Raw genomic sequence first — 16,337 nt, forward strand, 5'->3', positions numbered from 1 at the left:
GATAGAATCTACCAGGTCATCAGATTTCTGTAGTTGTTGATTTATTAACACATTGTTTCTGCTACTACATGCTTTCAGCAGTGACAGCACTGTTTTCCTTTACATAGCTGAGGCTGTAATTTTGTGCATAGGAAAGGGAGTCCCCAAGAGTGTCAGTATTTGCAGGAATTCCCAGTGAGTGCCAGTATTTGTAAGAAATTCCCAGTGTGTGCCAGTATTTGCAGGGAATTTTCAGTATGCACCAGTTTTTTGCAGGGAAGTCCCAGTTTGTGCCAGTACTTGCAGGGAAGTCCCAGTGTGTGCCAGTATTTGCAGGGAATTCCCAGTGTGTGCCAGTATTTGCAGGAGGTACAGGAGGAGTGCATGCATATTTGCGTGGGGTTCTCCCACGGAGGAATATTTGAAAACTGTTGTAGTTAGCCTTTAATTCTCCAATTACTGGCCAACGTCTGTTTCCCCTTTATGAACTGCCATGGGAGTTCACTGTGTTAAAGGAAGTATATAAATGCATATTGCTGTTGATTGATTTCTTTTCCAACACAAACACTGTTCACCGAGAAAAACTTGCATTTATATAGCACCTTTCACAACTTCTGGATGTCCCAAAGTGTTTTACAGCCAATTAAGTACTTTTTTTGAAGTGTAGTCACTGTTGTAATGTAGAAAATGGGGCAGCCAATATGCACACAGCGGGCTCCCACAAACAGCAGTGTGATAATTACCAAATAATCTGTTTTTAATGGTGTTAAATGAGGGATAAATATTGTTCAGGAAACCAGGGATAATTCCCCTACTCTTCTTCAAAAGAGTGCCATGGGATCTTTTACATCCAACTGAGAGAGCAGGCCTCAGTTTAACATCTCATCTGAAATACAGCGCCTCCAACAATGTAGCACTCCCTCAGTATGGCCTGGGATTGTTAGTCTAGATTTTTTTGCTCAAGTTTCTGGCGTGGGGCTTGAACCCAAAACCTTCTGACTCATAGGTGAGAGTATTACCAACTGACACATTTTAGAGAGTAGGGTCGAAATGGCTAAGGATTCTGTCACACATGGTGAAACTGTGGAAAAGCAGATCAGGCCATTGTTGGAAGTCCAAAGGGCCTGGGCTGGGATGCTGAGGTAGGGTGAGATGAGGCCATAGAGAAATAGACATGAGGACAAGAATTCTGAACTCAGTGCATTGCAAGATCGGATCCATTGGAGGTGATAAGAACAGGGGCAAAAATAAACTCAGAAAGTGGGCAGTGGAGTTTTGAATGGAGCAGAGTGGAGTCACTTTTAACTTAATGCTCGTGAAGACTTCTGTCAGAGAGATGTAAAATGGACACTTAGAAACCACTGCCATGGTTAAATCTGGCTGAGTTGAGCTGGTTCCCAAAGGCCAAGCAGCAAACATGGCGCCAGATGAATTTCTAAATATAGGAGGGGCAGGGCCTTTTATATAATAGTGTGACTAGCAGTGGCATCACTCTTGGAATACTCCCCTTAGTAAGTACAGTCTTAAGGTAGCAGAGTGTGATCTCATGTGTTTTATTTCTCACACATGAAGTAGCATATATTCCTTGTGAGCTCCCTGATGGCACAATAAGTAAATACACTAGCTGATATGCTACTGGAGAGAGATAGATTTAACGTATTGAAGCTGAAAGGCAGACATTAGAACTGTAAAAAGAACATCCCATGAACCACAAAGAATTGATCATCAAGCTTACTTCAAAATGTCACACACTACCTATAAGGAATAACTGTGTGTGAGTGGCATTTCAATCAAAGGCGATAAACACATAATAAGCAATTTATTTTTAAAGATGGTCCTCAAAAGTGGTGAAGGCCTGGCCCGATATTGCCGGCGGCAGGGAGGCCTCGTGGCAGCACCCCCCCACCCCCTCCCCACCCACCGCTTGGCAACAGGACCACCATTAAAATATTGAAATAAATGTAAATGAATGAATTGATTACCTTTACGTCCCCACCGTCTGTCCCAGTCCAATATTCATGCCGATGGCCAGCATTCCTGCGCCTTTGGATCCCCATCTGGGGAATCGAGGTGGAACACTGGTGGGAGGGGGGGAGCAGGTATGTTTCTCAGTGTGGGGGAGGGGGGAGCAGGGTCAAACAAATATCATTGGTGTAGGGGATGGTGGGAAAGGTTATAGTGTAAAGTTTATGTACTTTGCGGGGGTGGGTGGGAAGGTCAGGTGAGCAAGGGTAGTGTTTTGTGGGGGAGAGGACAAGAAATTAATTTGTTAATGGGGGGGGGTGGGCAAGGGGCAGAACAAATGAATTAAATTTTTTAAATTAAATTTTCCTTTCAATATGTAAATTGAAAGTTAGGGCTCAAAGCCCTTTAAAAATGGCATCAGCACCCGTGCACAGGCAGCTGATGCCATTTCCAGGGACGGACAGCCCGCCCCCTCCACATCATCGGGGGGGGGCGGAGTGGTGGTCGGTCCACCCCGGCTTTTTAAATGAGCCGCCGTAATGTGCGGCCCGCACAGGCAGACCGCCATTGATTTTGCCTGCCTGCAATATCAGCAGCAGGACAATAAATTTCAGCCCAATGTATCAGTGTGTTAAATAATCTATTTTTATTTTGGGAGAATGTTAAGATTATAAAGCAGTTTTTAAACTTTTCTGTGTACAGAATCCCTTGCAAATAATGTCATAATCTAGAGGACCCCCAACTAATATTGACCTGTCACTTCCAACCCAATGCAAATATTGACACACTCCCAGGGGCCCTGTGCAAATATCATCTCACTCCTGTGGACCCTGTGCACCGCATGCAAATATTGCTACACTCAGAGACTCCCAACAAATACTGACACACTCCTCGGAACACTTTGCAAATTTTAACCAACTCCTAGAGACCCCAAGTAAATATTGATGCTCTCCCAGGCACACTGTTCAAACTTCTGAAAATCTGCTCAGAGGGAAACAATGCACAGCAAGAAAAATAATGTGCTGGTAAGACAACAAACGCAGAAAAAAAATCTAGATCGCCAAATTCTCAAGATATGCTCATGGTGTACAGACTTCCTGGCCTTTGATAGAGAGAAATCTGATGATCTTGGGGATCACAAGGTATTCCCTTGCAGATCCCAGTTTCAAAACCTGCAACAACAACAACTTGCATTTATTGACTTTCTTTAACATAGTGAAATGTCCCAAGGCACTTTCTTATAATGTGCAGCTTGAAATTACTGGACAATGAAATGTATTGCACCTAATCTTAATATTACGGAGCCTGAGGTGACTCCACCTACTCTGTTCCATCAGTCTGCCTTCACCTTAAACTGAGAAAATCATCTGTTACATCGCTGTAGCATTGCCATTTCCTGCATAAGCCATGTTCCCCTGCCCTTACAGAGTGAGAGGGCCAATTAGTAGCCAGTTATTGCAACTCTTCTCTTCTGGGCTTGTGCCAGTATGAGCTGGATTGAATCCACCCAAAGCTCATTTCAATCGAGACTCTACCAGCTGCCAGAGAGAGAGACGAGTCAACTCACTCATCAGCCAGAGCTGAATTCAAATTCATTCGGTGAAAAAACCGTCTCGTTGCTTTACCCAGTCCAATTTGAGATAACTACTCAAATAAATATTTGTGCAAAATGATCTTTGTTCATTCAAAGTATTCCTCCCTTGGGGAGTCACTTGAGAATATCAGTCTTGTGCAACATTGTGTGACTGGAGACACCAGTGACAGTAATATTCAACTGTTTTACAATACTGACTGTGGCACTTTCCTGGCAACTCTCCGACCCAATTCACTACTAAACAAATCCTCAGGTTTGTCAATAGTTGAGACTGTTTGACTAGTTGGCATCCGATGGAGTTTCTTCTATTTGTTATGGGTAGTGCGTTTTGCAATTCTTTTTCCTCCTTTTTGACTTCCTGAATCCCATTCCCCCCTGCAGTCGAGAATACAAGAGGAACTGATCGATCTCAGCCCATGCCTCTTGAGAGGTGTGAGAACATGGTCCTTTGACCTCTCTCTCTCTCTCTCCCTCCCTCTCACTCTCTCTTTCTCATTTTCTTTAACGCCCTCCAGCAGTAAGGCTGGGCTAGGTACCGCAACAGAGTTGTGGGCTGGAATGTTCCCGGGCTGGGATGCAGGAAGGCTGGCAAAATGGCGGGGCAAGGCATCAGAGGGGAGCCTAACATTTTCCCACCACCATGACATAGTGCCAGCAATGAGAAATTTGGCAGTTCTGCTGCCCACTGGATGGCTAATTGAGCCACTTAAGTGGTTTTTTAAATGTCCCCTTTCTTAGGCATTTTGCCTGCGCCAGGAGGGGCCGCCACCACATGCGAAGTGAAACCTGGCGACCTCCCAGCAGTTTCCGGGGGAGCAGGCCTTCCATTATGGGCACTCCATTGTCCACAGTGGGGCCCCTGACAGCAATGGCCGCACACCCCCACCCCACCACAATCACCGGTGCCTGGCTGCCAGGCCCTGGATTCCCCCAACCTACCTGAATTCTCTTCAAGAGTGCTCTGCCGTCGAGGCACCCTCTCCCTGAAGCTGCAGCCTCATCAATGGTCACTGCTAGTAGTGGCGCTGTTGAGCTGACAGCCCTCTGATTGGGCCAGCAGCTCTGGAGGGCGAGCTGCCATCCTTAATTGCTGTCCAAGGTCCAGTGGTGGGACCTGCTGGTAATTGGCAAATTCAGCCCATGGTCTAACACCATGTCCAATCATTGATGCTCCAACATACAATGTTACCCCTAAGTCCTTTTGAAAATGTTTTCTGTGTCGAGGGAGAACAACCCACTTGCAATTTGTGACAGCCTTCCAGGGACCACTCATCCCAACTTCTGATGAGCAGTATTAGCAATCCAAAAGAAAACAGTGCCATCAATATATAAAGCAATTTCAATTAGTAAACAGCAACAGGAATAACAGGCTTGTAAATCAGCAAATACAAAAAAATTAATTCTTCTTATTTGGGATTTGGGGAGTCGACTTTGAAAACCTATGTCCTCAGGACCTTTAAACAAAAAAAGCTGAAAATCTCCCTCTCCCTCATCGCCATGTAACAAAAGAATGAAACCAAAAGACACTTCTAAAAAGAAAACAAATCCCATCCTTCAAATTTTCTTCTCTTATCTCAAAACACAACCATAAACTGGGATATAGTTCCACTGTATCACAGTATGTAGAATTCTATTCTCACCTCCACCTCACCTCAGGAACACCAGCTCCAATTGTGAGAAACAATAAAATTCATTTATATGGCACCTCACCATATCCTCAGGATAGCCCAAAGCCACAGCCAATGAATTACTTTTTGAAGTGTGGTAATGTAGAGGAAAAGGCAGCAGCCATTTTAACCACAGCAAGGTCCCAGAAACAGAAACTGAGATGAACGACCACACAATCCTTCTCTTTTGACGGTATGAGGGATAGTTGCTACCCTTACTGTTACTTCTGGCTAACGCAGAAGGACCATTCAAAAGTACAACATTTTAGAGAGCAACAAACACAGGTCAAATCTCAAATTCACCCAAATTAAACTCAAATTGCAACCTAGTGCCTGCTTTCTTTTCCTTCCTCATTAACAGTAAGCTCTGACTAAAAAAAAACTTTCAGCTCTGTGACTAAGTCTTTCTTTGCAGTGCTGACTGTTCTTAGTACAATGAAGCAATCCCTCAGTAGCGTACAAAATGATCACAATGTGGGGATTAGATGCAAAAAAACAGCATTAATGTCCAGCACTGTAGTTCATTGTTTCTCAATAAATCGTTTTGAAGATTTCCTCAGGACTTGGGTTGCCAGTTGGTTTGTTTCATGAAAGCACGTAAACGGTTTGTGCTTGTACTTCCAAGTGATTTCTTTGTGATGTACCTAATCGTTTTAAAGCCACTGCATATTTATTAAGGCTTCTGGATGTCGAAGCAGTGAATTTATTTATTTTCAACATTTAGCATGTGTTTTACTCGGAAAGTTAGAATCCACATTCTGATAAGAGTTCAGTGAATCAGAAAGCACAGATGAGTGAGCTGCTGGCCTTCTCATTGATAACTAAACTGGTCATAATCTCAACATTTTATTGTACTGTTATGAGAGGTTTGAGGTGATGACATTAGCACCGTCTTCATTGATTTGTAGCTTGCACGTCAGATATTCAGGTCCTGATTTTAACTCTGTGTCAGAATCTTTATCTGATGAAAGGTCACTGACCTGAAACGTTAACTCTGCTTCTCTCTCCACAGATGCTGCCAGACCTGCTGAGTATTTCCAGCATTTCTTGTTTTTATTTCTAGAACTAGAGATCATAGTCTCAGAATAAGGGGGTGGCCATTTTGGACTGAGATGAGGAGAAATATCTTCACTCAGAGGATTGTAAATCTTTGGAATTCTCTATCTCAGAAGGCTGAAATCCATAGACTTTTGTACTGTAAGGGAATCAAAGTATATGGGGATAAGGCAGGAACATACAGTTGAGATTAAGGATCAACCTTGATCTTATTAAATGGCAGAGCAAGCTCGAGGGGCCCTATGCCCTACTCCTGCTCTTATTTCTTATGTTCTGAGGGCAATTGTAGCACACTGACTTCCACACTAGCAAAAATGATCAAACTCAGTGCAGACTGTGAATTGAACTTGGAACCTTCCTGGTCTACACCGCTCAGCTACTTCACTGGATAAATTCTGACAGGAGGTTCGAGGCTTCATAAGACTGTTCACATAGCTCATTACTGCAATGGTGGATTTACACACTGTTTGCTGCTTTGATACCTCATGAGAAATAATCACATACTGTCTACAGGAATTCCCATCGTAAAGCTGAAAGCACTGATATAGTATCACTTTTACAGGAATGCAGAACATTTCAGCAATATCATAAACACAGAACAAAATTCTTCTCTTCATTTGTAGTGCAGTTTTCTCGCTATATGGCACAGTCCTCTAACACCATCTTGTCCTGTCTCAAACAAATCAATCAAGCCCAAGAAAGATTAAAATCAATTTATATTATTTTACTGTCCTTGCCTTCCTTCCTATACTGAGGATATTGCTGCAACTTATGAGACTGTTTGATTGTTCCCCAATCGGGATGTCTACATTATGGTAGATGGGAAAGTTGCACTGTACAATTCTTAAATCTACTGTGCAATTAATAGTAAGTGTTACGGCCAGGTGAGAAAGGTGTCTAGGGATCCCTTTCAGCCTTCACTTGATCTTACTGTAACAGGATTTAATTTTAAACACACCGTGTTTTGAGTTCCCCTTGGTGAATCCTTGTTCACTGCTTTCCAATTATCTTCTTTGGCCTCCTTGTCTCGAGAGACAATGGGTAAGCGCCTGGAGGTGGTCAGTGGTTTGTGAAGCAGCGCCTGGAGTGGCTATAAAGGCCAATTCTAGAGTGACAGACTCTTCCACAGGTGCTGCAGATAAAATTGTTTGTCAGGGCTGTTACACAGTTGGCTCTCTCCTTGCGCTTCTGTCTTTTTTCCTGCCAACTGCTAAGTCTGTTCGACTCGCCACTCTTTAGCCCCGCCTTTATGGCTGTTTGCCAGCTCTGGCGATCACATCTGGGGATGTTGCCGCCTCGAGGACTTCTGCGTTGGAGATATGGTCCTGCCACCTGATGCCAAGGATTCTCCAGAGGCAGCGAAGATGGAATGAATTGAGACGTCGTTCTTGGCTGACATATGTTGTCCAGGCCTCGCTGTCGTAGAGCAAGGTACTGAGGACACAGGCTTGATACACTCGGGCTTTTGTGTTCCATATCAGTGCGCCATTTTCCCACAGTCTCTTGGCCAGTCTGGACATAGCAGCGGACGCCTTTCCCATGCGCTTGTTGATTTCTGCATCAAGAGCCAGGTTACTGGTGATAGTTGAGCCTAGGTAGGTGAACTCTTGAACCACTTCCAGAGCGTGGTCGCTGATATTGATGGATGGAGCATTTCTGACGTCCTGCCCCATGATGTTCGTTTTCTCGAGGCTGATGGTTCGGCCAAATTCGTTGCAGGCAGCCGCAATCCTGTCTATGAGTCTCTGCAGACACTCTTCTGTGTGGGATGTTAATGCAGCATCGTCAGCAAAGAGGAGTTCCCTGATGAGGACCTTCCGTACTTTGATCTTTGTTCTTAGACAGGCAAGGTTGAACAACCTGCCATTTGATCTTGTGTGGAGGAAAATTCCTTCTTCTGAAGACTTGAACGCATGTGCGTTTTGAGCTCCACTTGGTGAATCCTTGTTCACCGCTTTCCAATTATAAGTCAAAGAAATGAGCACAAACAGGCTTTCTTAGGTTTAAAGAAGAAAAGTGAAATTTATTATAACTTAAACATAAACTCTAATTCGGTTAACGCCTACGGATACACGCCGCGTCCCATGCTAGCATGCATACGCGATATGCACATGGAAATAGAGACAGAAAAGAGCAGAAGGAAAATGAAGTGAAGAGTTTGAAGCAATATCAGAAGAGTTTCTTGTTATTGTGCTTCAAGTTCACTGTAGAGCCCTTGTTTGTAGGTGGATCTTGTTTCTCGTTGGGGCCCAGTAAACCTTGTTCACTGTAGGAGACTTTTCTGCCTTGGGATTCATGTGTCTTCAATGGGTCTTGGAGTTCTGTGAGAAAGAGATGGAAGCAGACAGGAGAGGCTGCGGCGAGCCAGCCATGAGAGGTTGTTTCAGTTTAGGAGCAAACAGATTTTCTGCCAGTTCAAAACTCTGTGGCAAGTTCAAATTCCTGACAGAGCCAGTTAGTCATGTGACTTTGTCTTTCAACACACCATTAACATATCTTTGCTCCATGACCTTCTGGTCAGCTATTCTGTCACCTTGTCCTATCTACACCTTCTCCTTTGTTATCTCTTGCCCCACCCCCACTTTACTGGCTTATAACCTTTTACATTTCTAATAATTGCCAGTTCTGAAGAAGGGTCACTGACCTGAAACATTAACTCTGATTCTCTCTCCACAGATACTGCCAGACCTGCTGAGTGTTTCCAGCATTTCTTGTTTTTATTATAGTCATGTGACTAAACTGGTCTGACCATGTCTTCTGTGTATTCGGCCATCATAGCAGTTAACCTAGAATGCGAGCTCCTCCACCCTCAACATCTGGTAATCAAAAGTCCATTGTGGATTAAATTGGAGCAGGGAGTAGCCCCTTTGTCCTTTCCAAGTACTGTCTGTTAATATGCAAAAAATTGTCTCTCCAGCCAAGCATCCATTGTGGTTTTTTTTTAACCAGTTCTTTCTTCACTCCAGTAACAGTTTTAAACTAATGTTCCTCATTCTTGGCAGGTGTGGGCCTGCATGACACCTCCACACCCATTGGAATGAAATGCGATTTGAAATAAAATGGCGCATTTTATTAAAAGGTTTGAGAGAAATATAAGATACAGAAAGAAAAACCATGCATTTCTCTCATTCATTTCCATTCATGCATGAATCCTAAAGCTTATTAAAATTGTCTTTTGTGGGTGCCAGTGCTGCTTTAATTTCCCCTTTTTGGCATCCCAGTAAACATGTGGTTCTTTGGGGAAACTTTTCTTCAGTTTGCCCATTGCCCTGACTGCCTAGGGTCTTGGTTCTGTTGAGGTCATTTTTTGTCCAGGGGAGTTAGTAGTGGGCAGGTCTATCCTGAACTCTCTTTCAGAGCTTTGCTGAGTCATGCAAAAGCTTTTGACTTCAGGGGATGGGTGGTTCCCTTTTTCTCTGACTGTGAGGGAGGATTCTTTATTAATCCCCCCTATGTTCTCTGGGACACTCCTACCTATAGGTATTTGTGCAGACTTGACTACACTCTCCTGTGGCACCGAGTAGGTGAGGCACCACCCTCACGGTTTCTGTGCCCCCAGAGGTCTCTCTTTATCTCTGCAGGTACCTGTAAATGCTGTTAGCAACTCTGGTGGGGTGCTTCTAGAGTCTGCATTTACATAGGAGGATGTGAGGTCTAACTTTTCAAATTTTTCAGGGTTGGCTGACCGGACAGTAGGGGTTTTCATCCAGGATTCCTCCTGGACTTCCTTTAAGGTACGGCACAGTGGCGCAGTGGTTAGCACCGCAGCCTCATAGTTCCAGGGACCCAGGTTCGATTCTGGGTACTGCCTGTGTGGAGTTTGCAAGTTCTCCCAGTGTCTGCATGGGTTTCTTCCGGGTGCTCCGGTTTCCTCCCACATGCCAAAAGACTTGCAGATTGATAGGTTAATTGGCCATTATAAATTGCCCCTAGTATAGGTAGGTGGTAGGGAAATATATATGGACAGGTGGGTATGTGATCGGAATATGGGATTAGTGTAGGATTAGTATAAATGGGTGGTTGATGCTCGGCACAGACTCGGTGGGCCGAAGGGCCTGTTTCAGTGCTGTATCTCTAAACTAAGGTACCTTCTTGGTCACTTTTTCCTCTTCTCTTTCTAAACTCTTACCAGCCATGTACCTGCCTGTCTCCTTTTTTTCTCGGCTGGGGTCCCTTACAGTTCACCAGCCCACTGCTGGAGGGTCCTCCTAACACTGGTACAGGACTTAGGGGTGCAGGTTTCACTATAGGTTGGGGTTTCCCCTCAACCTGGCACATGTGGCAACTCCTGCAGTACTCCACCACATCTTTGTGGAGTTTTGGCCAGACAAACTGCTGTCTTATATGGGCTTTGGTCTTTCTTATACCGGCATGTACAGCCACTGTAGTCTCGTGGGTCCTTAATATTTCTCTCCGGTACCTCTGTGGCACCACAAACTGGTGAACTACTGTCCACTCCTTGCTGTCAGGTCTGTGAGGAGAACTCCATTTCCTCATCAGTACCTCATTCTTTAAATAGTAGCAATCAAGGACTCCCTCTGCTTCACTTTCAGACTGGGCAGCCTGTGCTAACTCTCACAATACTGGGTCGGCTCGCTGAGCCTGAGCTAGGGAAAATCCATTTAATTCATTCCCTGGGTCTCCTAACTTTCCAAAGAAAGTCTTGGAAAGACAGACCTCATTGTCATCTGCCTGCAGTGCCAATTCAGTCTCCTCTGGGGGAGCTGGTTTGATCATGGCCTGATCCACTACACATTCAGGGAAACTGCAGGAAACTGTCTCCTGCCACTGCCCTGTCTCTCTGACCTCCTGCAGTCTTTCTTTAACTACTGGAGGGGCTACCACATTCACCCCCCGCCAGATCATTACCTAGGAGCAGGTCAACCCTGTCCACAGGCAAACTAGGGTCATCTCTACGGTCGCTGGTCCCGAAACTAGGTCGCATTCCAGGTGCACCCAGTGTACAGGTACAGGCATACACTGCCCTCCAATACCATTCACCACTATTTTGGTGTTCACTGTACTCTCTGGGGGAAAGGTATTTTTCCCAGTAAAAGTGATCTAGTGGCCCCTGTGTCTCTGAGAATCACAATGGGCTTGCTTGCCCCACCCGAGGGGTATGGGGTTAGAAAATAGGAGCAGGAGTAGGCCATTCGGCCCTTCGAGCCTGCATGGCCATTCAATACGATCATGGCTGATCATCCAAACTCAGTACCCTGTTCCTACTTTCTCACTGTTACTTTCCCTTCAGACACAAAACCCTGATAACTTCAGGAATCCTATTAAATGTTCCTGCACTGGCCATAGTAGGCTTCCTGGGTTGCACTCTTACTGCAGTTAAAGCCACAGCTTGTTTAGTTTAGTTTAGTTTAGAGATACAGCACTGAAACAGGCCCTTCGGCCTACCGTGTCTGTGCCGACCATCAACCACCCATTTATACTAATCCTACACTAATCCCATATTCCTACCACATCCCCACCTGTCCCTATATTTCCCTACCACCCACCTATACTAGTGGCAATTTATAATGACCAATTTACCTACCAACCTGCAAGTCTTTTGGCTTGTGGGAGGAAACCGGAGACCCGGAGAAAATCCACGCAGACACAGGGAGAACTTGCAAACTCCACACAGGCAGTACCCAGAATTGAACCCGGGTCGCTGGAGCTGTGAGGCTGCGGTGCTAACCACTGCGCCACTGTGCCGCCCTGTTCTGCTGGGCTTTCCATCAGGGTCCTGTCTTCACTGAGTAGGTGTGCCCTGATTAACCCTACCGTTTTTCCCCTATAGTTTGCAGCAGTCAGCTTTTATTATTTATTTATTTAGAAATACAGCACTGAAACAGGCCCTTCGGCCCACCGAGTCTGTGCCGACCATCAACCACCCATTTATACTAATCCTACATTAATCCCATATTCCTACCACATCCCCAACTTCCCTCAATTCCCCTACCACCTACCGATACTAGGGGCAATTTATAATAGTCAATTTACCTATCAGCTGCAAGTCTTTGGCTGTGGGAGGAAACCAGAGCACCCGGCGAAAACCCACACAGTCACAGGGAGAACTTCCAAACTCCGCACAGGTAGTACCCAGAATTGAACCCGGGTCGCTGGAGCTGTGAGGCTGCGGTGCTAACCACTGCGCCACTAACCACTGCGCCACTGTGCCGCCCTGCTTTATTACAATGGAAGCACACAGGTCTCCGGTCTCACTCTTGCTCACAACACCTTCCTTTTTGGCTGAAGGAGGGCCCTTTGTGTCTCCTGCTTTCCTTTCTGTCCCAGGACTGCCTGGGCGGAGATCACCTTCCCACCCTTTGTCCTTTTCGGATTTGTGGGGGTGATTAGGAAAGGTCCTCACCTGGGAAACTGACTTATAAATTAAAGCAAACTCATCAGCCAGAACAGCCGCTTACCGGGCTCTCTGAACCCACTGCTCTTCTACATGGGACTTTATTGAGAGTGGGAGAGAGTTTTTAAATTCCTCTAACAGACCTACTTCTTTGAGAGTCTCATAGCTGAGCTGTACTTTAAGAGCCTTCAGCCACTGGTAAAAAGGCAGCTGCTTACTTCTTTCAAACTCCAGATAAGTTTGATTAGCTTGCTTTTTGAGGGTTCTAAACTTTTGGTGGTAGGCTTCAGGTACTAATTCATATGCCCCGAGGATAGCATTTTTGCTCAGTTCATAATTTGATGAACTCCTATCTGGCAACAAGGAATAAACCTCATGGGCTTTTCCAGTTAGCTTGCTTTGTAGTAAAAGAGACCAGGTGTCAGCTGGCCATTTTAGCTGCCTTGCCAGTTTCTCAAAAGACACAGAAAACGCTTCCACATCTTCCTCATTGAATTTTGGAATTAGTTGAGCGGGTTTTAGCAATTTTGTACCCAGCCCTGAATTATGCTCCTCCATATTGGCCATGCTTTCACTGAGGTTACTCTGTCGCCCCTTAATTAACTCAAGCCACTTCAGCTCTCTTTCTTCAGATTCTTTCTGGAATATTCTTTCTCTCTCTCTCTCTTGCCTCTTTCTTTCTTCTGTCTTTCTGTTTCTTCATGTTCCTTCTGGAAGGCTCTCTCTTTCTCCCTCTCTCTTTCCTCAAATTCAAGTTTCCTCTGTTCCAAATGTATCTTTGCTAACACTACCCTGTTGGATTCTGCTTCTAACCCCATTTCTGCACCTTCAGATTCATGGGAAAAATGGTTGGCCACTGGCCTTAGGAGTTCAGACTTCCTAGCCTTGCCACGTACAGTGATCCCACACTGCTCAGCCATTTTTCTCAATTCCTCCATAGACAGTGATTTTAACTTATCCCAAGTTACTTCACCCTGGCATGGAGAACTACTAGCTTCAGTTGCAGACATGTTAGTATTCAAGCACACACAACCACAAGAAAACCTGCATTGAAAACTTACTTGTTTTTTTTTGATTGGGAACAATTTGGCTTCCCACTTCCAATTTCTCTTGTTTGCCTGTGGGTCAATTCTGGATGCTATCACCCGAATTTATGCTACGACCAGGTGAGAAAGGTATCTAGGCATCCTTTTCAGCCTTCACTTGGTCTTACTGTAGCAGGATTTAATTTTAAACACACCATGTTTTGAACTCCCCTTGGTGAATCCTTGTTCACCGCTTTCCAATTATAAGTCAAAGAAATGAGCACAAACAGGCTTAGGTTTAAAGAAGAAAAGTGAAATTTATTAAAACTTAAACTTGAATTCGGTTAACGCCTACGGATATGCGCCGCGCCCCATGCTAGCATGCATACGCAATACACACATGCAAATAGAGACAAAAAAGAGCAGAAGAAAAATAAAGTGGAAGTTTGAGGCAATATCTGAAGAGTTTCTTGTCACTGTGCTTCGAGCTCACTGTAGAGTCCTTGTTTGTAGGTAGTATTGCTTCTCGTTGGGGCCCAGTATTCTTCTTAAACCTTGTTCACTGTCGGAGACTTATCTCTCTTGGGATTCATGTGTCTTCAATGGGTCTTGGAGTTCCATGAAAAAGAGATGGAAGCAGACAGGAGAGGCTACGGCGAGCCAGCCACGAGAGGTCGTTTCAGTCCAGGAGCAAACAGATTTTCTGCCGGTTCAAAACTCTGTGGCAAGTTCAAATTCCTGACAGAGCCAGTTAGTCATGTGACTAAACTGGTCTGACCATGTCTTCTGTGTATTCGGCCATCATAGCAGTTAACCTGGAATGCGAGCTCCTCCACCCTAAATGTCTGGTAATCAAAAGTCCATTGTGGATTAAATTGGAGCAGGGAGTAGCCCCTTTGTCCTTTCCAAGTACTGTCTGTTAATTTGCAAAATAATGTCTCTCCAGCCAAGGATCCATTGTGTTTTTTTTTTACCAGTTCTGTCTTCACTTCAGTAACAGTTTAAAATTAATGTTCATGTGGCGAAATTAATATTCCTCATTCTTGGCAGGTGGGGGCCTGCATGACAAATAATAAAGAAAACCTTATTGGTTCTTGTATATTTTTTCTAATTTCACTTCATTTGTTATTCGAAAGTTACAGAACCTATTAAATGACATGTTCTAAACAAAAGACAGATTGCTTTAAACGTATTAAAGGTCTTTCCAAGTTCAAGGGGTTAATTATTGTGTCTGTGGTTTTTGCAGTTTTTGGCTGAGGACCTAAGGCAGCCACATTAATATTGCAACCACTTTCTTGCCAAAACCAGTAGATTTAGCGTTCGGGCAGCACAAAGATACTTATTTTGATTCAAGAAACCTTGTTATGACCCACAGAAGTCTTTAAAGCCTTCAATACCTGAAGGTGATGGAGTTTACTCCTTGACCTATCTGAGTACCAAACTTAGCTTTGGATCTTTTACACTTCCACCTATGGTAAAGTAAATGTGAGGCTTCTGTTTCGTCCATCATTGTTGGCTCGGCTTGACCCAGTTCTTCATACTCTTACCACTGAATCAGAAGGTTGTGGGTTCAAACGCCACTCTGGAACTTGAGCACACAATCTCGGCTGACACTCCACTGCAGTACTGAGGAAGTGCTGCATTGTCAGAAGTGCCGTCCTTCAGATGAGACATTAAAATTATTCTTTTGTCTGCCTGTTTATTCAGATGTAAAGCATCTCAATGGCATTATTTGAAGAAAAAAGTACATTTATCCTATTGACCTGACCAATAGCCTTCCTCATGCAACCAACACCCCCAAAAGCAAATTAACTGGGCATTCATTTCATTGTCAATAGTGGGAACTTGTTGTGCTGCATTTCCCGACAAGCAGTGACCACACTTCAAAAGTAATTCATTGGCCGCAAAGCACTTTGGAACATCCTGAGGGCGTGAAAGACTAGTTCCTTCTTTCTTTTTGTGTTTTATCAGAAGCATAGTTTTAGAACCAAACAGAAATGTTGGAAATACACAGAAGGTCTATCAGCAACTCAAGAGAAAAGGTGGGTAAATGTTACAAATGTAGACTCTTCATCAGAACTGAACTTTGACAAAAGAGTTACATCTATAGGGGCTGGTTCACCTGTTCCTCTGTCACATGTTCAAGCACTGCTGTGATTTGCAATCCCTCTCTTTTAATTTCTGTTCCCAGCATTTTCTAGGCTTCTTCTATCTTCTTCTAACCAGTGTGTGAATCTTTCAAACCAGCATATCTAGAAGTGTTTGGACCTGTTAAACTTGTGGCAGTTTGCAAATCATGGAGTATTATAGAAAACAGGACTGGAGGAAGTTAGACCAAAGAATGTTTTTGTGTTCCTGCTATTAATTAATGCTGGGCTTCCTCCAGCTACTTGAACAATTTTTAATCCTTGCAGATAAAAAGAAAAGAAAGACTTGCATTTACATAGCACCTTTAGTGGCCTCCGGACATACCAAAGCATTTTACAACCAATGAAGTATTTTTTGAAGTTTAGTCACTACTGTAATGTACAACACTATTGTGTTGTAATGTTATGTAGTGTGGCACTACCACCATGCTAAAGGAGATAGATTCAGAAAAGATCTAGCAGCTCAAACCTGGGGATCCATGAGGTACTGTGGGCCATCAGCAGAAGCAGAATTGTATTGCACTGCAATATGTAAGCTCAGGCTCAGCA

General features: G+C 44.2%; 1 protein-coding gene across 13 annotated transcripts in view; it reads left to right on the plus strand.

Moving 5' to 3' along the window:
* Positions 1–16,337, plus strand: part of prdm16 (PR domain containing 16) — a 769,749-nt gene that overhangs the window by 656,924 nt on the left and 96,488 nt on the right. The window contains exon 1 of one of the 13 annotated variants that reach the window (XM_068017144.1): positions 15,610–15,683. The exons of the other annotated variants lie outside the window; for them this stretch is intronic. Within the exon in view, the coding sequence (XP_067873245.1) occupies positions 15,639–15,683 (45 nt within the window). The 5' untranslated portion in view covers positions 15,610–15,638. Of the gene's footprint in view, positions 1–15,609; positions 15,684–16,337 lie in introns of those variants that run through there. 13 annotated transcript variants of the gene reach the window in all.

The sequence above is a fragment of the Heterodontus francisci genome, chromosome 37 (assembly GCF_036365525.1).
Source record: "Heterodontus francisci isolate sHetFra1 chromosome 37, sHetFra1.hap1, whole genome shotgun sequence".
Taxonomy (NCBI): domain Eukaryota; kingdom Metazoa; phylum Chordata; class Chondrichthyes; order Heterodontiformes; family Heterodontidae; genus Heterodontus; species Heterodontus francisci.